Genomic DNA, 22,935 nt, shown 5'->3' with positions numbered 1-22,935 from the left:
TTTTGCTTTATTTATAAACTAGGTGTGAAGACCGCGCTTCGCGCGGTCCGTAAAAACATTATACTGTACAATACTTCGAAGCATTGAGAGCACATTATTTAAAGAATTAAGCTGTAAGCGAGCCAGAGAAATTAATATAAACGGGCTCCATAATTTTATATTGTTAAATAACTAATTACTCTCTCCGTCCCACCCAATTGTTTACATTGGGTTTGGGCACGGAGGTTAAGAAATATGTATAAAGTAGTGAAAAAGAGGAAGAAAAGTGGGTGAAGTGGTGGGACCCATCGATTTTTAATATATAAAAGAGAGATAGTGGAGTAAAAGTAGTGTGAAAAGGAAGGAAAAGTGATAAAGTGGTGGGACCCATTAACTATTTTGGGAAAGTTTTGTAATGTAAAGAAATGGATGGGACGTCCAAAAGAGGTAACTGTAAAGAACCTGGTGGGACGGAGGGAGTACAAGTTTACAAACTACTTTCAAGCTGGTAAAATTTCCTGAAAAAGAGCATCTGCTCTGCTTTTCTTCCAAGCATTATATTTACACTCTGATGCTTTCATTTTCCTGGCAGCAAGAACAATGGAAAATATGTTTTTGTATATAGGAAATCACCTGGTTGTCCTCCTTAAGCCAGCAGAGTGGTACTAAATGATAGCCGCATAAATGGCAGGAGTTTGTAAGTTCCTTAAATTTGCACTTTGAATTTTAAAACTCTATAAGATATCTGGTACTACCATCCATTCAACAGAAACATTATAGGGATACAATACGTGTGGGGTCCATCACAATATCAAGAGAAGTTTGGTAGTACACTCCCAATCAGAGTTGTTATGCGAGTAAAAAGAACAAAGCTTTTTTTTTTTTTTTGTCACAATAAACGGTTGTATTAAACCAAGAAAAAATTACAATTCGGATGGACAGAGTTTCCTTCATTCAAGAAGGTATATCATCTAACCGAAAGTATGTAAATACTCCGGACGCTTAGATAACATAACCTTTCAAGTCCGAAGAGAAAACCCACAAAAAAAGGGCCTCGTTAAAACCCCTCAAGAGCAAAACCCTGTGGGAAAAAAACTCAAGGGGGAAAAAGAGTACCCTACAAAAAATACATCGATTACAAAATAGACTAAAAATGAAGTCTTCTTTATTCCTTTCTATCTTTGTTTGTAGCTCAACTGTCTTGTCCACCAAAATTCGCGTCTTCTCGGAAGACGCCTTAATAGATAAATTCTTAAATGCTTTTTCAAACATCCTGAAAATAAGACAAAACAAAATGAACGAATGTGAGCAAATTTAAAATTAAAATAAAAGACATAAACGAGCCAACATTATGGCACTTAAATGCCTCTTATGGGCCAATAATGCCCCAATAATGGTCGCCATAAATGGTCGCCATAAACGGTACTAAAACCTTAATTAAGAATAATTAGTATCCTTAATTAAGGCACAATTATCGCCAAAATAGCTCTTCTTCTCCACCCTTTCTGGACCTATCCATCACCACCATAGATATCAAGAAGTTCCTACATCCATAAAATTAGCAATACCAGAACAACACAATATATAAAATGGATGAATATCAAAATATAAAAAAACGACGACAAATAAAATTAAATCAAATAACTCGAATTCAACAAACTTGGGATCAATACTAGATTCAATCGAATTAATAATGTAACAAACCACTTAGGGTTATTGGAACCCCTCACCTGAGCCATGGTCGGGTCTCACATGAACTTACCCAGCTACAGAACCCAATTAAGCCATAACTATCTAGGGTTTGATCATCCTTTAAGATCCGTCCCTTGTAAATCAGCCGCTGCTGCACAGCTGGAACATTGCAATTCTCCGCGACAACTTGTTTGAACTGCGACACAGTGGATCCCACACTCGCTCGGACACTAAACTTGGAGCCGTTGGAGCAGCGGACGTTGATGGAGACGGCGTCGTCAGCTGCGGCGGCGCCGAGGGGAAGCGACTCAAGGATAATCCCACCGTTTGTCGCCGAAGGTTTCGGCTTGTGGATTTTGTGGAGGTGCGTTTGGGAAACGCAAGGAGGCGCGTGCTCAGAGGAAGCCTAGATCTGGTAAGCGTAAAGTGTGATGCTGTGTATATGTAATTGGTGGTTACGCCGGTGGAATGTTCCGGCGAGGAGTTTGCTCACTGGACTTTTAAATGGCCAGAATAACAGTGATTGTTCTTTGTGAAAACGCGTTCTTGTTCTTTGTTAAGACCAAGCCTTTAGCCAGATTTTTGTGCGAGCTAAAGTTGCAAAATAATTTAACATCAACACCACCTCATTGGCCAACAGTAAACTGAACCCCTATGGCTAGGTTCAACTCCAAAACATGATAATGAAAACAAAGTGCTAGGAAAACATAACAGATAAAAGGAGTTGTTCATTGCATTCAACTGAAAAAATACAAAACACCAAACATATAATGTGTCTTAAAAACATAACGTCAGAAGCGAACAGTAATATAGCATCTTGCATGAAGTTATGGTACAGCAAGCAGTCACCCATACATCAAGGTGCCGCATTTTGGCTCTCAACAACAGCGTGAAGAACGGGTGACCGCTTTCTCTTGCCGCTGCCAGTATCTGCTTCCACTTTGCCAGCAGATGCTGAAGACTCCGCCTGATCGAAGGCAGCCTGGAAGATGACAAGCAGCGCATGACAAAGATTAATTACTTCCCAAATGAGCTAGAGAAAATAATTTAAACGGCCTCCATAACTTTAAATTATTAATAACAATATTAGTTGTTATATCATCATCTTTATCGCCATTAGCCTGATTTACAGACGAACAACCCTCTTGAAGTGATGGCAGCCGGGAACAAATGCAAGGTGAGGTCTCGAAGACTCACACTGCTTTTTATGCAATTAACTTCGAATTTCATTACAGATAAGTTCTAAGACCTCATCTAATCACATTGTTTACCTGGTCACCCGTATGTACAGCTTATCAATTCGGTGGCCTTTTCACATCTACACTGAACTTGAAAGTCCAACAATCTTATTTAAATTAAATTTCAATGTATGCATGTACTCCTGCAATACTCTGAACTTGAAAGTCCAACAATTCTTATTTAAATTAAATTTCAATGTATGCATGTACTCCTGCAATACTTTGAACTTGGAAGCCCAATAATTCTTATTTAAATTAAATTTCAATGTATGCATGTACTTCTGCAATTTATATATTGTTCCTCTATATTAAACTGGCACACTATTTCAAAAGAAAATCTGAGAGGATCTTAAGGTGATAATTAGTTAAATTATTTGAGAGGATCTTAAGGTGATAATTAGTTAAATTATTTATTATTATGCACATTTTAAAGAGCAGAGAACATTTTAAGATTGATTTTTCTGGTGAAAGGGGCACTAATATAAAAGAAATAAAGCCAAGCGAGAAGAAATAAAAACAGAAAATCAGAGGCATTGCTTAACACACAGAGCATAGTTTAAATAATGAGTGAATCACATTATCATGAGTGTGTGCTAAACTACAAAACAAATAAGCTTTCAATAAGCACAAGCAAGAAGTATAGCATAGGCTGCAGCTGAAGGAACGCACTTACCTATGGCTTATTTTTCCTCGCATAAGGAGATTCAAGATGTTGCACGGGTACATATACCGTAGAAACTCCATAGTCCTCGCAGCCATCAACTCAATTGTACTTGTTAAGTGTCAGTTTGAAGACAAATTCCTTCCCTACGAGGGTGTGCAGTTCTGCAGGAGTAGAGTTGTATCTGATAAGTTTGCATATCTCAAAAAAATCTGTACTTCTATGATTGCAAATTTAAGCTCCTATACTTGTTTATTTGAAATAATGTTGCTTCCTTACCTCTATTGTCATGGAGGACTCCTCTTTAATTTGTAAACTAATGCCATTCTCCGAAGCAAGCAATTACTCTAAGGACCTTCATCCTACTCTAGTTGACAGCTTTACGACCATCTACATATATATCACAAAAAAAGTACAATCGTATTGTTCGCTTGAGTCTGGAACGAATTATTTTAAATTTCAAATCTACCTTAGTATTGGCTTTACAATTGTAGCGTAATTCAGCACCACGAGCCACAAATTCCTTCCAAAAATATGATGTGAACATTGTGCGCATCTGTTGAAATCCTGGAAACTCTCCGCATCTTGTAGAAGAAAAATCAAGCTTGATACCACCTCCTTTAACTATTCTGAACATCCTGTGTAAAGAAGAAATCAAATCATCTTCAAATCAAATCATCTTCAGATCAAATGCTTCAGATAACACACATGAATAAGTGCCAAAAAACTAACTTTTCTTTGTCTAGAAGATCAGCCTCTCCACAAATAAATGACATTAACCTTCTACTCTAACAAAGACATCCACCATATTCTTCTCCTTGATCACCTGCTCAACCTGTCAAATCCGATATCGAATTAAAAACCGGTACAAGGCACAACATGCATTATAGCAGGGGACAAAAATTGTGTTTGTCAAGATCGATCAAGAAGTACTCGATTGAGATCCGAGATCGAGTAGCTCAACAACATTAGATCAAGCCACAAACTTCGGAGCATATCACTGATTCTTCAGCACAAAGAGTCTAGATATGGCCTGGGCTAATCGCCCATCAACTAAAAATTCAACCAATCACAAAGCAAATCAATCAGTTTGATCAATTTAAACAAAGCCTCTAACATCAAGATAAAAAAAGGTAAGTTTCACACACCGCCAAATCAAATTATAAAGTAAACACAAAAATTAATCAAACCCCTGACAATAATAAACATAATTGACCAGAACAATGAGGGAAAAAGAATTTGGGTTTGATTTTGGAAGAAATGGCACCTACAAGATTGGAGGAGTGGATGTCCAGGGACGCCGCTGGAATTTTCTTGATTAGCTTGATTTTCAAAAGAGCGAGAGACAACGAAGCCGTACAGAATTGTTCCGATCCAAAGAAGGTCGGGGTGCCATGGCGGAGAGTTTCGATGATTGTCAGTTTTGAGATTTTGAGATGAGAACTTGAACTTAAATTTTTTCAGTTGCGGCCTTTATGAATACTCAACTGAAAGTAATAAACTTCAGTAATTAATGTTGAGACTTTCAATTTCTGTCCAGAAGTTCAAGATTTCCTAACACTTATCAACAAACAGCGAGGCCTAGGAACCGAGGGAAAATAGAATGGGAGTCTTGGAAGCCGCCACGTCAGCATCCCGAGATTTTCCTTTATATAAATATATAGATATAGATATAGAGGGTGAGGTTCAAATCAGAACCTATACTAGAATTAGAACTTAGGACCGTAGACATCCGTCAGATTTATTTAAAATCTATGGCTGTGATCTAAAGGGCATTTATATTAAATCATTTAATATCTTCCCTCATTAAAGCACACATTATATTTTCATTATATTAGGTAATAAATTATATATCATATCTCACTATTTCAGGAAATATATCACACATGATATAATTATAGTATACCATTGCAGCATATCTAAGTAATAGATAAAAAAATCAAGTCAATCCGTAAATATATTATGGTATATCATTGCAGTATATTTAAGTTACAGATAAAATAATGAATTCACTAATTATTTCATTTTGGCTTATATCGTGTTTCTGAATTGAATCTATTATTTTATCTATTACTTACATATACTGCAATGGTATATACTATGGTTATGTTATTTTTGTATTAGTTCGACAATAATGTAAGAGTATAATTTATGATATACTGCAATAGTATTTTTTGTTTTAATGAATATATGACATAAAAATAGAGTATACTGCAGCAATATATAATAATTATATATTGCTGCATTATAATCTATTTACAAAATAGAGTATACTGCAGCAATATATAATAATTATAATTAAAACTAAAATTAGTTATGGTAAGTAAGTCATTTTATTTAAAGTGATTAGTTAATGGTCATAAATATGTACATATTTAATGCATATAGTACTTCGTAATTAAATGTAATTTCAATCTCAACCATATAATATATTTAGATCTAATGGTCCTTAGCGAGTTCTAAGTTCTAACAATAACTTGGTTCTATCTCGAACCTGACCCTAGATATAGATATAGATATAGATACTTTGTAATTTAAAATTAGACATAATTTAACAAGAGATTGTCCAGATTTTTATGGCTTTGTACGAACTTCGCTCCTTAAACAAATGTTACACCGTATTTATCACGTTTTTAGTATTTTGTTATTAAGTGTAATTTTTTATATTATTGTATTTAAAAGTACACTCTAGGTAATGGACCTTAAACACACTCAATATTCACCGAATATGTTTTTAATGAAATTCGAACTTCGAATACTCGTAAAAAAATATAATTGTCTCATTTTTGACGAGATTTGAACTCTCGACATCCTGTAAAGAGAGCGAGAGAGATATCATTAGATCAAGAAACCGTTTGTAGATTTGGCCGTTTGAATTAACAAGTGACAAAAGAATTGCCTACATGAAGTCAGCAGAAGATCATGCATAAACATGACGGAGAAATTAAAGAATCTTTTGTTCAAAAGATGCAAATTCAAGCATGAATACAGCACTCACCGATAATGTACATGCATAAACATATTGCTGGCAAATCAATCCTTAAGCATAACCTTGACAATTACAATGCAGCAGGGAGAAAAACGGAGGAGCCGATAATTAATCTACTTCGATACAGCAATATAAGCTGTGCTCTTGAAAGGAATGGCTCGGAGGACTATCTGGTGGTATGCTGCAGCAAGTGCAGCGCCGATGAGTGGACCGACCCAGAAAAATCCACTTATATAAATGAAATCTAACACGAATTAAACTTAATATATGTTATTGATGTCTGAATATTTAACATTCAAAACGCAACATTGTTCGGTGTTTGAAACTCAAAACGTTGCTTCAAATTGGGTTTGTAATTCAAAATGCAATTCGAAATTGGGATTTGGAAAAAACTAATAAAAACGGTTACATGATTAGATTGAAAAGAGCTTAGGAAAAATAATAATAATAAATGATATTTAAGATCATTTCTTCAGAAAATGATATTTAAAATATTATGTATGGAATATGATAAACGAGGCTTTTTTTTAGTATCTGTTTGATGGAAGTAAAAAGTGCTCCGAATATCTTGTGACAAAAAGACATTATTTTTTATTTTTTTTTGAAAAGCATTCTTTTATTTATTATAATAACTCAAAATATTTATATATTTTATGAAAATATATTACATTCTTATAATTTATATTGAAATCACGTGATGAACTTGAAATATTTGAAATATAATGATGATAATGTTACCAAGAATTCATATATAGGCCAACATTCCAGAGAGGGACTCCTTGTATGGAGTTACATAGTGCGCCACTATAAATCATCAATTTTATTATAAATTCTGTTATAGAATACATATAAAACGTGATTCTAATATAGAATACTATAAAATAAATCTATTTTAAGTAATTTAACACTTAAAATTTGATTAAAAAAAGTATATTTTCGAAACTGATTCTACAACAGAATAATTCTGGATGATTATTATTCTGTTATAGAATCATGTTGAGATATTGCATAACTTTAGATGATCTTTGGAATAAAAAAATTGTATAACTTTGTTTTCGGTTTAATAATCAAAATTTGCAGTTATATTTCATAAAAAATATAATAGAATATATATTATGTATATATTTATAATGATAATGGTATGCTATGGAGTGATGCCTTCATATATATTTGGATTCATATTTCCGTTTAAGTTTACATAAATTTATTATGATTTTTTTAAGTTCACATCAATTGATTATGGTTTTGATTTTCAATTAAGGATTTGATTTCGAAAACCTACATTCACACCTGTATAAATTAGGTATACAGTAAAATCAATAAACGGAGAGGATTATAACAATAATCCCATGGGTATGCTGATCACGATGTTAAATCGTCGTCGGCTCTGTCAAGCGGAAACAAATGCTGACATGGTGGCCAGAAGAATGGATGTTTTGAATCAAATATGTCAACCAAGAAATCAACTAACTAGGCAACAAATGGAGCAACTAGGCAATGACAATTGCAGATTTTGTCAACTAAATATCGGAATCAATCGTCTGAGGAGTCAAATTACTGCACGAAGAGAATCAGTGGCAAGAATCGAAACCGCGTTTCGAAGTAGTATAATGAACTCTCCTATGATAGAAGTTAATGATATGGAATCGGCGACATTTGTGTGGCATCTGCACAGCACTGGTTTCTGGACAGGAACTATATGCATTTGCACCAATATGGTCCCTGATAACTTGCAACAGCAGATACTGGTGCGAATTGAAGGTATCCCCAGAAGGTTTTTCACTAGGGATGAACAGGGAAATATTACTTTTCAAGCGGTCGTAGACTCGTAGTTTATATAAGAAGATTTTTGCTCATGTGAGATTTATTTTTTGATAAATATTGAATGTTTGGTTTACTTTTTAATTCTTTATCTTGTATTTTACATATCTATACGATTTAGTTTGTCCAAAACTCAGCATTTTAGAAGCAGAAGTAATACAAAGGCAAAGAAAAGTTACAAATAAAGCAGTAAAAAGAGATTTCTAGAGAAGAGCATACCACCTGGTATTACATATTTACAAGTGATATCCTTTGTGGTTACATCAGAACGGTAAAATCAATCTGAAAAGTTACAACATATTTTATCATGTTTTTAGTATTATTTTTATTAAGGGTAATTCATTAAATTATTGTACTTGAAATTATACTTTCATTTTTGTATGATTAAACACACTCCTCTTGTTTTTAATGAAATTCGAACTTCGACATCTCGTAAAAGACACACAATTGTCTCATTTTTGACGAGATTGGAACTCTCGGCATGATGTAAAGAGAGCGAGAGAGATATCATTGGACCAAGAGACCGTTGATCAGACAACTGTAACTGTAGTTTTGGTTGTTAGAAGTAACAAGTGACAAAGAATTGCCTACCCGAAGTCAGCAGAAGATCATGCATAAGCATGATGGAGAAATCAAAGAATCTTTTATTCATAAGATGCAAATTCAAGCAGTAATACAGCATTCACTGATAATGTTCATGCATAAATAAACTGCTGAAAAATCAATCCTTCCGCATGACCTTGACAATTACAATGCAGGAAGAAAAACAAACGAGCCAGTAGATAATCTATTTGGATACTGCAATATAAGATGTGCTCTTGAAAGGAATGGCTCTGATGACTATCTGGTGGTATGCTGCAGCCAGTGCAGCCCCGATGAACGGACCGACCCAGAAAATCCACTGATACAACAATAACAACAACAACAAAAAGTTATCACTAGTTGAAATTTGAGAAGTGGCATAATTTTATTTTATTTTTTTAAGTAAGGAGATTGCAGATTGTTGGTAGAGGAATGCTTACGTGATCATCCCAAGCGTGGCCTTTGTTGTAAATGATGGCAGCGCCAAGACTTCTGGCTGGGTTGATTCCGGTCCCTGTGATGGGAATGGTGGCCAAATGAACCAAGAAAACCGCGAATCCAATAGGAAGAGGGGCCAATATCTGAGGCACAGGGATCAGATGATTTTCATAAGAAACAATCAAATGCAACAAAAAAATTGGAATCTATTAACAAGATCTGTTTACTTATTCGGTGATAACAATTAATAAGAAATGCTGTCCAAATCTTCGGATTTAATTACAGAAACCAGCACTAAAAACAACAGAATAATGGTATAGGACAAGCAAGCATCCAAATACTAATTCATGAAAACATAAGAAGTGTAAATTGGAATATGTTATTTGAGCCGAATAAGAGTACATACAGGAACGTGTGAATCTCTGGCACTTCTCTTAGCATCAGTAGCAGAAAAGACAGTGTAGACAAGAATAAAGGTGCCAACAATCTCAGCACCAAGACCATCGCCCTTGGTGTAGCCAGGATTCACAACATTAGCCCCACCGCCATTGAGCTCAAATCTTGATGATCCTTCAAACCCCTTGATAACACCAGCACCACAGATAGCACCAAGGCATTGCATCACAATGTAGAACAATGCCCTGGTCAAGGAAAGCTTCCTTGCCAGAAACAAACCGAATGTCACAGCCGGGTTGATATGTCCTCCTATTTATTCCCATCAAACAAAACAAGGCCTAATTTAAATTTTCAATCTGCATAATTTGAGCAGCTATATGGATGAAATGAAATGATGAAAACAAAAAATACCGTAAAATTACCTGAAATTCCAGCAGTGCAGTAAACAAGGGCAAAGATCATGCCCCCAAAAGCCCATGCAATCCCTTGAATACCCACAGAAGCACATTTATTAGGTGCATTGGAAACACCCATAACAGTCAAAACGGTGACATACAAAAACAAGAAAGTGGCTATAAACTCCGCAATGCCAGCCCGATAGAAAGACCATGAAGTGAGTTCACCAGGCTCAAACAAAGGTGCTGGTGGTGGCTCCTTATAGTCCTTATCTGTTTGTGCAGATGTACCTAGTGGTTGCCTCTCTGAGTACTTGTTAGCTCCCACTTTCACATCCTCTTCTCTACCTTCCATTGTTGTTTTTACGCAAAACTTAACAGAGGAAGTTTTGTGAGTGGTTATAACAGAGAAGGCTTGAAACATCCTAATTTATAGGTAAAAATTGAGTTTAAGCCAGATCATTAAATTATTTAAAATGGAAATAAATCATTGGTTTTTTGGAGGGAGTGGCTCAATGGTGGTCTGCGACAGGCTCTACGATAAGTTTGTTTATACTTTATTCTTTATGTGTTGTGTTTATCATCACAGATTGTCACCATTATAGCCTGCTTGATTGCCATTATAATAAATTTAAAAAGAAAAATTAAGTTGATCTAATCTTTTTCAATTCAAGTACTGTGTAATGTACCTCAATATAAGTTCTGTATTTCCTCAAGCTCTGAACCAAATTTTACTTAATTGAACCAAAGTTCTGTACTGTGTAATGACAGCATAAATTGTGATATGGAGATCTGGAACATGTTACTCTTATCTCGAAATCTGATTATTAATATCTTGTCTCCAGAATAAGGTATATATAATTTTGTGGAGATGTGAAACATGTTGCTATTATGAATCAAACAATAAAAAAAGAATATCTTCTTCAGATGCAAACTCAAGCTTAAATACAGCATAAAACAATGATGTGCATGGATACTTTAATAGCTGAAACCGACGAATTCACATGACAGTGACAATTACAATAGACTAAAATGAAAGACTGAGATCGAAAAGGGATGACAAATAGTTCTGGTACATGCAGACTGAAATTTAAGATTTGCTCTTGAAAGGAAAGGCCCTGATGACAACCAGGTGGTATGCAGCAGCAAGTGAGGCACCGATGAATGGCCCGACCCAGAAAATCCACTGATACAAGAGAGAATTTATTAATACGGTACAGCATATATTATTCATAAGTCCTGGATTGTTTGATTGTTGTCAGAAAAAAAAACTCACATGATCGTCCCAAGCGTGACTTTTGTTGTAAATTATGGCAGCTCCAAGACTTCTAGCAGGGTTGATTCCGGTCCCTGTAATGGGGATGGTGGCTAAATGAACACAGAACACCGCGAAGCCAATGGGAAGAGGGGCCAAAATCTGCAGGCACAGTTGTCAAATAATTTTCATAAGACACGGCCTAATGCAAAATAAGCTCCATTTAACTGAAATATTATGTCTGCAATTTGTGAAATGTATATAAAAACATCTGACTACAATTGCACGTCTATACTGAAGTCCTTCAATTCACTTTCTGTAGCATAAGTCGAATAAAAAAAGGCTGGAATATTATTTAAAACAAGGATTAATCTGAACAAGAACACATACAGGGACAGTTGAGTCTCTGGCACTTCCCTTAGCATCAGTCGCGGAAAACACAGTGTAAACAAGGACAAAGGTGCCAACAATCTCAGCACCAAGACCATCACCCTTTGTGTAGCCATGATTCACAGCATTAGCTCCCCCACCATTGAGCTCAAATTTTGAGGATCCTTGAAAGCCCTTTATAACACCAGCACCACAGATAGCACCAAGGCACTGCATCACTATGTAGAACAATGCCCTGGTCAACGAAAGCTTCCTTCCCAGAAATAAACCAAAGGTCACAGCAGGGTTGATATGTCCTCCTGTTTATTACAATTAAACAACACAAGGCCTCAATTAATTTTCAAAGACTGAAAACCTTTCATTTTTGAGAAATTTTAATGTCATTAGACCTTGTTTGGGGCCTTTCTCCAATACCTTAAACTTTTAGATGGACTAGTTACTTAACGTTTCAGAGCTTGGTTTAGTCAGGGGTCTCGGGTTTGAGTCCTCCCACCCCCATTTGTTTAATTTAATTATCTTTTTATCTGTCTAGTTGTTCAATTGGATGAAATCTAAAGAACAAAAAAATGCACACACCAACAATTACATGTCAAATCCGATGTTAAAGACATTACCTGAAATACCAGCAGTGCAGTAGACAAGTGCAAAGATCATACCCCCGAAAGCCCATGCAATGCCTTGAATCCCCACAGAAGCACATTTATCAGGTGCATTCGAGACTCCCATAACAGTCAAAACAGAAACATACAAGAACAAGAAAGTGGCTATAAATTCTGCAATGCCAGCCCTATAAAAAGACCATGAGACTAGTTCACCATGCTCATACAGAGGTGCTGGTGGTGGCTCCACGTAGTCTCGATCGTGCATTGCAGAAGCAGATGTTCCAAGGGGAATCCTCTCAGGGTACTTGTTGGTTCCAACTTTGTCATCCTCTTCTTCAATCCCCATTGATGCTTTATTTTAGCAAACTTTGTTAAGGGATAAGAAGTGCTGTGAGTTGGTGCTTAAGGTGAGTGTTTTATAGGTGAAAATTTGAGCAAAATGCAGAACACAAATTTATGCAGATTAATGTAAATTATTGGTTTTTTGGGAGGGAGTAAGACAATGTCACAATGGTGGTCTGGAACTGTGACTGTTATCAAATATGTTTGTTTGTATTAATTTGTTCTTATGTGCTTGGTATTATTTTTCTTTTTTTGTTTTGTTATATCAGAATTCAGATGTCTGGATCAGCTTTATCAAGTCAGTTAGATTTATTTATTTTGAACCATTTTGGTTTGAATTTTTGATGTTGTTTGATCGTGGCTTCTTCATTTTATATCGACAAATCTGATAACTGAATCTAGATGTGATCAATAATGAGAGGTGAAATCAACTCCAAAAATTTTGCAACAATTTTTTAATATTAAAATATTATAATCCCGATCAAATTTTCATCTGCGTCTTCCGTATAAATTTATAGATACTACAATTGAATCGCTTCTGGATGAAATTTTGTTATTTCGTGTTTGTTATGTGAAAATTTTATTTATAATTTTAGCGTATATCATCATATTGATATATAATTGTACTATATTCGAAATGAAAAATACTTATTTATCTCTCGATAACCAAATGACAAGAGTATATATATACTTTGCTAGGTCGTACTGGATTTTTGCACAACCCGGATTATTTTATTTATTTATTTATTTTTGAATAACCCGGATTATTTTTAACAAACTGCTGAAATGCAACGAATTTCTAGAAACAGTATTTGTTGTTCATCGGTCATAGACTCGAAGTTAATAAAAATATATTCACGGGTTGCTGATTTTCACAAAGGAAGTGAAGTCCAAGCTGGAATATGGCTGGGCCCAATAGGGTTTTGTCGTTTTGTAGAAATGGGCCCTGGCCGACTTCAAGTTAGGCCGCCTGTTAACATCAGAGGTACAATTGTCCTTATTAATGACGATTTTGATCTGGGGAATTATGTTATGTCATATTTATTTATTCAAATACAAACTCTAGGTTTAATTTGTCTTCAAAAATTATTTTTACAGACTATAAAATGATAAAATATAAATATATTGAACCATCCTTTGAGATTTTAACTTTAATCCCACTTCTAATATTATTCCAATTCCACTACGGGCTTTTTTAAATTGTGACAAGATTTAACTAATTTTTTTAATTACAATGTGCATTTTTATATGAATATTACTTTCAAGTAAAAATATACCGACTAAAATTGATTTGTTTTTTGATTAACTAATCCTAATTATTTTCGTTACAGTTTGCCATTGCAACATCATTTTCAACAGTTAGACACTTGACAGACCAAGAATCTTTTACAGATAATATTGTTTATTACGAAATTTATAAAGTCCAAATATTTGAGATTTTAGTGAATCCATTGGAGAAGAATGAGCTGTCCTCTTCTTGACTTCTTGTATAATCCAAATGCCTCAGACTTTATAGCTTCATTCGATTTCAATCCTGTATACTTGGTTCATAAATTCATAATCGACATAAAAAAAAACTCTCATAATATTAATAGACGGTATCAGAATTTCAAAATAGCTTGAACTAATCTTTCAAAAAAAAAATAGCTTGAACTAAAAAGTAGTTAATTTTTAAATGATTTTTGCGACTTAAAAAACTTGTTTTGATATTTTATACTAATTTTAAATAAAATTTCGAGTTTTAAGAGAAATAACTCTACCAAATTTTGAAGTTCAGTCAAGCCGGTCAGCCGATTTTGGTTCCTGCCATCAGTAGACATTGATTTCCTTCTACATAGAATGTTTATGAATGAAATGGATAGATATTTTATGTATTGCAATTCCTTTAACTAATCAGTGTCATGCCAGATTTTAGTTGAAGAAATGAACAAGAACTGCCATTTAAGAATTTTAACAGCAATATCATAACACGAGAGACTTGACAAAGAATTAAAATCAGCATATCTGCCAGAAGAATTCCAGGCCTCAATTAAAATTACCATCTCTGAGATCTTGTATACTGAATCTGTTAACTTCTTCATTTGCTTTACAAGGCATGCCATTGCGGACATTGTTAACAGCAATGTTGTCTGACAAAGTCTGAGCATTCGCGGAAAATCCCATGGTTCCTCCATTCATCCTCCAGCCTAATAAGTTGTTGCCCCCCGAATAATTTTCTAGTTGGCTTGGAATGTTGAAAGTATTCTCCAGCCTCTGATGGAATGGAAGCTGAAATCCATTACGCGTGCTGGAATTTTGAGTGCAGTGCTGGTCATTAAACCTGACATATTTGGTTCCCATTTGAGTGAACCCCGGAAAGGGTACTTCTACTTGGGCTCCAGAAATGTAACCAGAATGATTCATTGCATTTATCATCATATTTCGCCTGTCACAAGCCAAGGCTGTAGTATTACCATTTCTGAAAGGCGAATCAGTGTTCTGATGCTCTAGTAGTTTCCCTGATGGGGGGGATGGTAGTGTCACGTAAGAGGAAGCCACAAACTGATCAGATTGATTACATGTGTACATTGGTTGCTTTGCCAACAATCCCATAGGTTCTCCTTTTTCCTTTTTGTTTGAGCTGAGGTTTTGTACAGCTTGGTGGTCATAAGTAACGCGCTCATCTAAAACGTTGGAGTAATTATTAGAGTCTGGAATCCAGCTGCTTACTATAGACCGTCCCAGAGTTCCATCGCTACTGTTCCAAGGTCTCATGTCTGATTCAGTGCTCTTGACATGCCTTACCTGGCCAGCTATCTTTCTGCTCTTCGGTTTTGTTGTTTTCACAGTATTCAACTCAACAGACACCAGCTTCTGCATCTCTTCTTTCATTTGGGCAAACATCTGTTCCCTCTGAACTCTAAGATCTTGTATTATTGTCTCTGTGAAAATCTTAAACTCATTGAGTAAAGCGGAATTTAGAGCACTAATTTTTTTCTTTCTCTTACTGATTCCTTTCCTAGATACCTTCTCTGTTTTTCTCTCTGTCTTGCTCTTTTTGCCTCTAGCCTTTGTTGTCTGCGCCTTTGCCTTTGTTGTATCCGCCTTTGTCTCTGTCTCTGTCTTGCTCTTCTTTTCTTTAGCCTTCGTTGTTGGTTGTTTCTTTGGCCTAGGTTTTTTTGATTGCACACCTTCACCTGGCTGAACTTGATCTATCTTTTCATTACCTGGATCATCACTATTGTCGTCATTGCCAACAAAGATCAAAGCAGAAGCCAGGTCACGCTTTGCTTCACCTTTACTAGATTTTGAATCATCACTTGAGGAATCAATATCATCATCTTTGCTCCTAAAATTCCATATCTGCTGAAAATTCCCGTCTCCACTCATTTTCTCACCTCGGGTTATTACCAATTGTACAGCTTCACTATCATGCTCATAACTGTAAAAAGAAAACTACAAAATTACCCAGCATAGAGGGGGAACCCCCATAAAAACCTATTAACAATTTCAATTGGGGAAAAAAAAAAAGATCCTCATATTGGCATTAAAATACATGATCAATAGCAGATAACATCTGATGAGGTCACACAAATTACTCCTAAAAGACTAAATTTTGCACAAAATTCTGACAAGAGGCCTAATTCAACAAACTGGACTATGGAAATCACTGACAACTCGAATCCCAGTTCGAAAAGGAACATTTCAGTATAACAAGAAATGCATCAAGTGCTAATGTATTCACAGAAACAAGATACCAGCATGCACAAGTAACCCTACATCAAACTAATCAAAAATTTAAATGAAAAAACCAGAATTAAAGCCGAATCATGATTACTAAAACTGCAGCAGAAGAGAGATTGCATGCAACAGAATGAAACTAATCAAACTGATAAACAAAAAAAACAGTTATTATTCATAGACCAGAATTTACCACTGATCAACAGAGAAGAGATGATCCACTAATCAACCTGCATTGCAACTCAGCAGCTTTACCCAATTTATGCATCTTCTGGGGAGTTTCAACTCTGAAAAAGGAAGAAAAAGATTGGATTTTCAAGAATATTTGAATTTATAAAGTGCATTGATTTCTGGATGTTGTTGACAAGAGTTGGCAGATACTGAGAGTCATGTGTAAGGAATAACCATCACTATAATTAAATTTTTTGCTGTTATATCCTTTTGATACACCTACCTGACTAGTACCTCCTTGTTTGGTAAACCAATGAACAAATATTGCAATAACCGATCCGATATTCGAAATTATGTATGTTACTGATAAACTGAAATTTTCGAAAATATTTATTTCTTGAATTCGAATTTGCATTTATTTTGAGTTTGAGCTGGTCTGGGATAATTTTATTTTGTGATAAGATGAAAATCTTGAAAATATTTGTTTCTTGAATTTGAATTTACATTAATTTTGAGTTCAAACTAGTTTGAGATAATTTTATCTTTTGTAGTAGGATAACAATTACATAAATATTTATTTCTTAAATGAGCTTAAACCAGTTTACTAATACAATTTGGATCCCATGTGAAATCCTAATAACAGATGCTTAAAAATTACTTTTAAGATCCTAAATTCAAATAATTTGCTCAAAAATGTGTTGGCTCATATTTTTAAGATATCTTGGAATTTGTACAAAGTAGATGATCTGGTTATGATTTAGCAACTTAGAGCACTACAGTCTAAAGATTCAGATATGAATAGGATGATATACACTTGAAAAAACATTAAATTTCATCCAACAATTCAACTGTAAGTTCTGATAAGTATAAAGCTCTGGAAAACCTTGTTCAACAGCCTCAAACCAATGCTTAAATTAAGTACAGAGCCCAGTTCGTAAATGATTACAATGATTCAGAACATATTTCGATGTAATAGCGTGTGTTCTTCAGTAACATGTATAGAACAAATATACATTGAAAGTCCGGGAACACTAGTCTCCAAGAGAGAAGCGGTCGACAGTTCTAGTTGACACTATAAGAACTAAACTATCTACTTGCTACAAAATTTGTACCTTTACCTAGAACTACCAATATAACAGTTTCATGAAGCAGCCAGGCCGGATAACTGCACAGCAAACAAGAAGAAATTTAATTTATAAGAAGTCCCAAAATACGCAATCGGATTCGACTAAAAAGCCCAAATATTGGTATGCAATGTGTTATAAATTGTATTGGTCTACTGTTAATATGAAAATTCAGATTCAAGCAGAAAATTCATACTGTGCCGTAAAAGCAACTAAACCACCTGTTAAGGCCTTTCAGGAAATACGTCTTTAAGATTTTATTAAATTCACTTCAGAAAAGCTGTATGAGACATGGACTCAAGTGCTTTTTACTTCAGGGATGGTTGTGGTGACTCTACACATGGCACAAACACAAAACATTTGGATATGAAATAATAGATGCACAATTGCACAGACATAAGGTTTACAAGTACACGTCACACCCCTTCTGCAATAGACTCATGCTAGTTAAGTAGAACTCTATAATAAGCTTAACAGTGAATGTAGATTTTATCCAAACAAGGTCAAAAAGACTTTTCTTAATATTTTGCTTAACCGGACGGTCCGGACCTTTTAATTTATTTAAACATTTATGTATTTATCTAGCAATAATTTAACTTGTCTCATGGATACCATATTCTAAGATGAGAAATCAACCTCGAAATTTTGAAGCATACTTAAGCGGAGAAAATATTTAAAGCTTCTTCACTTGGATAGAGCAAATACACATCAAACTGTTATATATAATATGATAGTTTTATATATATAATTGGATTAACATATCATGATTAGCAACCAGGATTTTCGAAAAAAGCTACTGACCTTAAAATTTGGTAATATCTTAAATTTTGAACGGGAATGCAGATATATTCCAATTTGAATTTATGGAGAGCCCACATTCCAGCCCAGAGGCTCCAAAGCTTCAGCTAACATCAATATTTTCTCTATACCTTTCTTTTGGCTAGACCTCAATGACTCTCCGGCAACCTGTTTCAGTGTGAATAATAGAACACATCATCATTCAACTACAAGCATAAAAAATTACTTGATTTTGAGTTCTATAAGAAAACATAAATTTACCATTTTCAATGACTAGCAACTCACAATTGCGTATCATTATGCATTGCATGCAAAATAATAACAAATTAACTTACCGCCATGGAAATTCACTCGTGTCAATTCCTGCTTGGTGAAGTTCATCAACATACTGCAACGCTTCTCGGCATTCTTCACGATCATCAAAGAACTCCTTTTTGTCACCCTCAATATCATATGTTTCATGGCCTTTGCCAGCAACCACCTTCAACATATGGACAGTAACATTAAAATGCAAAAAGACCTTTCCAGTCTCAAACATAAATTACAGTTCCAAGATCTGATTATTGCATCAAGAGAGGGATGCAAGGCAAGTTAAGAGTGCAGAAAAGGTTTATTTGCGAGCGTCAAATGTATTCAATTTATGGCTACAGATAGTTATCTTCACTTCCTAAACTTGTAATTTATTAAATTGTTTGATTGTACTCCTGATTCAATGTAATACTCAAATTGTGTGCCTTCGTAAACTGCTCATAGATATTTTACTTCAGATGTCAAAAGACAAGAAAAGGATCAAATTTGTTGCTACACTTACCACAACGTCACCTTCCTCGCCCATGGCAACAGCAGCACGTACAGCTACCCGTCTAATGTCATGAAGAAAAAGTCTGTTACCATTGGGAAGTGGCGGGTAATAGTCATTTTCTCCATGTTTCAAGTAATCCTGCATAGTCATCCCCACACCAGACAACATGTCATCCAAGATGTCCACTGGTGAAAACAAATACAAAGACATTAGTAGGTTCTCGGTTACCTTGTATGAGCCAGACATTAAGAAAATACAACGTGATTAAGATGACTTGTATTTCAGAGATCAAGGTTGCAACAAACTAAAAAACATTATATAGGCTATGGCTCAAGAATAAATCTCGAACATATTATCTTCTTTCTTGGTCAGCAAACTTACATGGATCCTCGTTTCTTGGATTGTCAGATGTTAACAAAGTCACATCACTTTTCTCTGTTGAGATTTTTGTCATCAATGGCCTCTTCCCTCTCTCGCTCTCTCCACAACACCCAATAACTTCACATTTACATGAAAGTTTGGTCAGAGAAAGAATTCATTCATTAGTAGAAGCTAAGCTTGTTCTTAGACAGTAAAGCTTGTTCAAAAAAAATTGTGCATTGTTTAATCTAATAATATATGTCTAAATCCGCAACTGAGAGTTCAAAACATTTAAGAAGAATACCTGTAATGACCCTCCTTGGACCAAGCTCCCTGACAAGATCAAGGAGTCTAGACAGACCATCAGGAGTATTTGCATAGTCCACTATTACCCCAAAGGCCTGCTCCTCATCTATCAACTCGCATCTACCCGGCACCGCATCAACCTCTTCAATACCTCTAACAATATCCTCTAAAGGTGCCCCAACTGCAATTCCGACTGCAACAGCTGCTAGGATATTGTAAATGTTATGCCTACCCAGCAAACCTGATGAGATCTCCAATATACCCTGAGGTGTGTTAACTAACACCTGTGTCTCAAACAAGGATAATTCATACTTTAATGGATGAATATCAGCATTTTTATTCTCCATGGCAAAGGTCACCACAGGCACTTCTGGGTTCCCTTGGGATATAAAGAAAGCTGCATGTGGGTCATCAATGTTAACAATTTTCCGGTGCCTTTCTGGGTCCACCATCCTCGAGAATAACTTTGCCTTGGCATCCCTATATTCTTCCTCAGACCCATCAAAATCCGAATGACCTTTAGTCAAATTAGTGAAAACTGCAATATCAAAATCGATTTCATCACACCTCCCTGAAGCAAGTCCATGTGAAGAAGCTTCCATAACAAGAGCTTCTGTCCCATTATGCTCCATCTTTGCCATTAATTTCTGAACTAGAACAGTATCTGGTGCCGTATGTGGTGACTCCAACTTGTTATCCCCATGTATATAGTATTCCACGGAACTTAACATTCCAGTTCTCACTCCCATAGCTTCATACATTCCCTTGATTAAGTATGAAGTAGTTGTCTTACCATTTGTTCCCGTTATTCCTATAACAGACATCTTCTTCGACGGATACCTAAAAAACGATGCAGACAATGCTGCAAGAACCGCACTTGTATCTTCAACAAGAACCAATGCCTTACATCCTAACGTATCTTCAATATCTATCTCCTTACTTGCCACAACCGCAACAGCCCCTCTCTTATCAGCCTCACTTAAAAACAAATGCCCATCATTCTTCTTCCCAACACAACAAACAAACAAATCACCCGACTCAACCATCCTCGAGTCATGTTGAATACCCGTAATCTCAATTTCTAAATTCCCGTAGACCGACACTGGAACAACCTTACTTTCATCCAAAAGCTCAGCTAATGTCATTCTAAACTTAGGATCAACAATTCTAGCTTTACCACTACCAAAACTATTGAAATCAACATCAAAAGATTCATTATCAGACAAATCATTCTTTCTCAAATCATCATCACTAACCTCAAGATCAGAACTTTCCAACTCCGAGTCCTCGACATTGCCAGCCAATCCCTGTAACTCATCAATCTCCTCCAAATCATCAGCTTCTTCAGGCTCCAATTCATCAACCACTTCACCAGCCTTCCCTTTCTCCTTCTTCGGGTTCGGCTTCAACAAGCCTTGCTTAACAAACTCTTTTCTTTTCAAGGCAATAGCTTTATCAATTTCCCCAAACAAATCATCCCCAGAATCATTTTCCTCAGCTAAATTGGGATTGTCTGGTGCATCTTCCACATCAGCAATGGCATTCAGAAAAATGGACTGGTCTTTCTTGTATTCCTCATCTGCGATTTTTCGAGCCCGAGAAGCCTGGCGACTGATCTGGGTGTACTTATTAACACCATGAGTAGCGTCTTCAGCGGCTTCAGGTGGGTCGTTGTCAGATGGGGTTGGGTAGAATTTTCCATCAGGGCCAATGGCAAATGGGGTTAGAGAAAGAGGGGATTTTATTCGAAAAATTGGGAAATTAGGGCAGTGGGTTTTCAAGAATTTGGGTGGAAACGAAGATTTTAGAGAGATGGGAAGTGGGGGAGACAGAGTAAAGATAGTGTGGAGTGTCATTTTAAAGAGAGGGAGGGGAAGAGAGAGCGATGGGGGGGGAGAGAGAGAGAGAGATGGGGGGAGGATATGGATATGGAGGGTTTTAGAATTTGGAGAAGAAAGGGGATAGAGGTTTTACAGACAGGAAAGTTTTCATTTTTGGACAAATGATTGTTCAGGATGTTGTTTTGGGTAACTTCAACTTTTCGCTCATAAGTTCATCTGTGGACTCTGGGTGCAGTGATTTTTTATTTTACTTTCGGCACTTATCATGCAAGTAAAAAAAATGCTAAGATAGAATTTATTTATTTTTCAGTATTTTTACAGAAAAATAAGTTGAAAAAATGTTTGTATTTCTATCTTTTAGCGCCTTTGGTCCCAAAACTTTCCAAATCCTCTGCAGTACATATTCTAGGGCTTTCGAAAACTGATTTTGACTAGGGTCTCACTAATCTCAGGACTGCCATTCTGCGGCCCTGATTTTGTAGACTCCTTTGTCTGAAATTGGAGATCACAGACCTACAGACAGGTAGTTCATGTCGCGGTAACATTCAACTGCTTGTCAAGATTCGCATTTTGCACCCTAAATTGTGAAATTTTTGGCAAAGCTGGATATTTGAAACCTGCTGATGAAGAGTCACTCTAATTTCCATGCAATAATCTATTAGTAATTTGTGAAAACCTTTCTTGCTTCTTGTTAGCAGACGTATCTTCCCCGAATCCTGGGAACATTTACAAAGAAGAACTTCAGGCAAGCTTCGATGACACGGAGAAACATCTAACCACAGTTTTGTTGCTGGATTTATTGTTTAGCAGTAGCAAGGATGTCACAGTCACAATTTCTAATCAGCAACATAAACCAGCTTGGGAGGCCTCGATGGAAGTTTAAATAATCATTTTTAATATTTATGATTTCAAAGAAAAATCAATTACAGTTTATCATGTTTATGATAAAATTAATATTTATAGCTGTAAATGAACATCTAGCAAGCTTCTGAATTATACTGGAAGGAGATCTGAATAAATTCAGGCTCATCAG

At 35.7% G+C, this 22,935-nt stretch overlaps 4 protein-coding genes and 1 long non-coding RNA gene across 9 annotated transcripts; all 5 read right to left on the bottom strand.

Annotated features, from left to right (window-relative positions):
• Nucleotides 1–2,379: 2,379 nt before the first annotated feature.
• Nucleotides 2,380–5,227, bottom strand: LOC135151363 (uncharacterized). 5 transcript variants are annotated; one of them, XR_010290191.1, is made up of 6 exons: nucleotides 4,838–5,227; nucleotides 4,303–4,623; nucleotides 4,040–4,208; nucleotides 3,850–3,960; nucleotides 3,583–3,734; nucleotides 2,380–2,653 (listed from the first exon to the last, which is right to left on the bottom strand). It is a non-coding gene; the product is annotated as an uncharacterized LOC135151363 (long non-coding RNA). The 5 variants fall into 5 exon arrangements; XR_010290190.1 differs by having other exon boundaries at nucleotides 4,842–5,227; XR_010290189.1 differs by having other exon boundaries at nucleotides 4,303–4,405; nucleotides 4,504–5,224.
• A 3,777-nt stretch (nucleotides 5,228–9,004) lies between these two features.
• Nucleotides 9,005–10,679, bottom strand: LOC108210074 (aquaporin PIP1-2). The gene is made up of 4 exons (XM_017381333.2): nucleotides 10,219–10,679; nucleotides 9,807–10,105; nucleotides 9,403–9,543; nucleotides 9,005–9,281 (listed from the first exon to the last, which is right to left on the bottom strand). The coding sequence occupies exons 1-4, from the start codon at nucleotides 10,613–10,615 to the stop codon at nucleotides 9,168–9,170; spliced, it is 951 nt and encodes a 316-aa protein (XP_017236822.2). The 5' UTR covers nucleotides 10,616–10,679; the 3' UTR covers nucleotides 9,005–9,167.
• A 416-nt stretch (nucleotides 10,680–11,095) lies between these two features.
• Nucleotides 11,096–12,917, bottom strand: LOC108205071 (probable aquaporin PIP1-4). Its single transcript, XM_017374851.2, has 4 exons — nucleotides 12,451–12,917; nucleotides 11,837–12,135; nucleotides 11,468–11,608; nucleotides 11,096–11,377 (listed from the first exon to the last, which is right to left on the bottom strand). Exons 1-4 carry the CDS (start codon nucleotides 12,782–12,784, stop codon nucleotides 11,282–11,284), a joined length of 870 nt encoding a protein of 289 aa, XP_017230340.1. The 5' UTR covers nucleotides 12,785–12,917; the 3' UTR covers nucleotides 11,096–11,281.
• Nucleotides 12,918–14,689: 1,772 nt separating this feature from the next.
• Nucleotides 14,690–16,832, bottom strand: LOC108197343 (uncharacterized). The gene is made up of 2 exons (XM_017364931.2): nucleotides 16,694–16,832; nucleotides 14,690–16,201 (listed from the first exon to the last, which is right to left on the bottom strand). The coding sequence occupies exon 2, from the start codon at nucleotides 16,147–16,149 to the stop codon at nucleotides 14,806–14,808; it is 1,344 nt and encodes a 447-aa protein (XP_017220420.1). The 5' UTR covers nucleotides 16,150–16,201; nucleotides 16,694–16,832; the 3' UTR covers nucleotides 14,690–14,805.
• A 682-nt stretch (nucleotides 16,833–17,514) lies between these two features.
• LOC108204768 (UDP-N-acetylmuramoyl-L-alanyl-D-glutamate--2,6-diaminopimelate ligase MurE homolog, chloroplastic) lies at nucleotides 17,515–22,081 on the bottom strand. Its single transcript, XM_017374372.2, has 6 exons — nucleotides 20,060–22,081; nucleotides 19,777–19,893; nucleotides 19,405–19,580; nucleotides 18,929–19,074; nucleotides 18,597–18,761; nucleotides 17,515–17,836 (listed from the first exon to the last, which is right to left on the bottom strand). The coding sequence occupies exons 1-5, from the start codon at nucleotides 21,915–21,917 to the stop codon at nucleotides 18,743–18,745; spliced, it is 2,316 nt and encodes a 771-aa protein (XP_017229861.1). The 5' UTR covers nucleotides 21,918–22,081; the 3' UTR covers nucleotides 17,515–17,836; nucleotides 18,597–18,742.
• Nucleotides 22,082–22,935: the final 854 nt, after the last annotated feature.

The sequence above is a fragment of the Daucus carota genome, chromosome 1 (assembly GCF_001625215.2).
Source record: "Daucus carota subsp. sativus chromosome 1, DH1 v3.0, whole genome shotgun sequence".
In the NCBI taxonomy this organism is placed as follows: domain Eukaryota; kingdom Viridiplantae; phylum Streptophyta; class Magnoliopsida; order Apiales; family Apiaceae; genus Daucus; species Daucus carota.
This window is presented reverse-complemented; position numbering and strand designations above follow the sequence as displayed.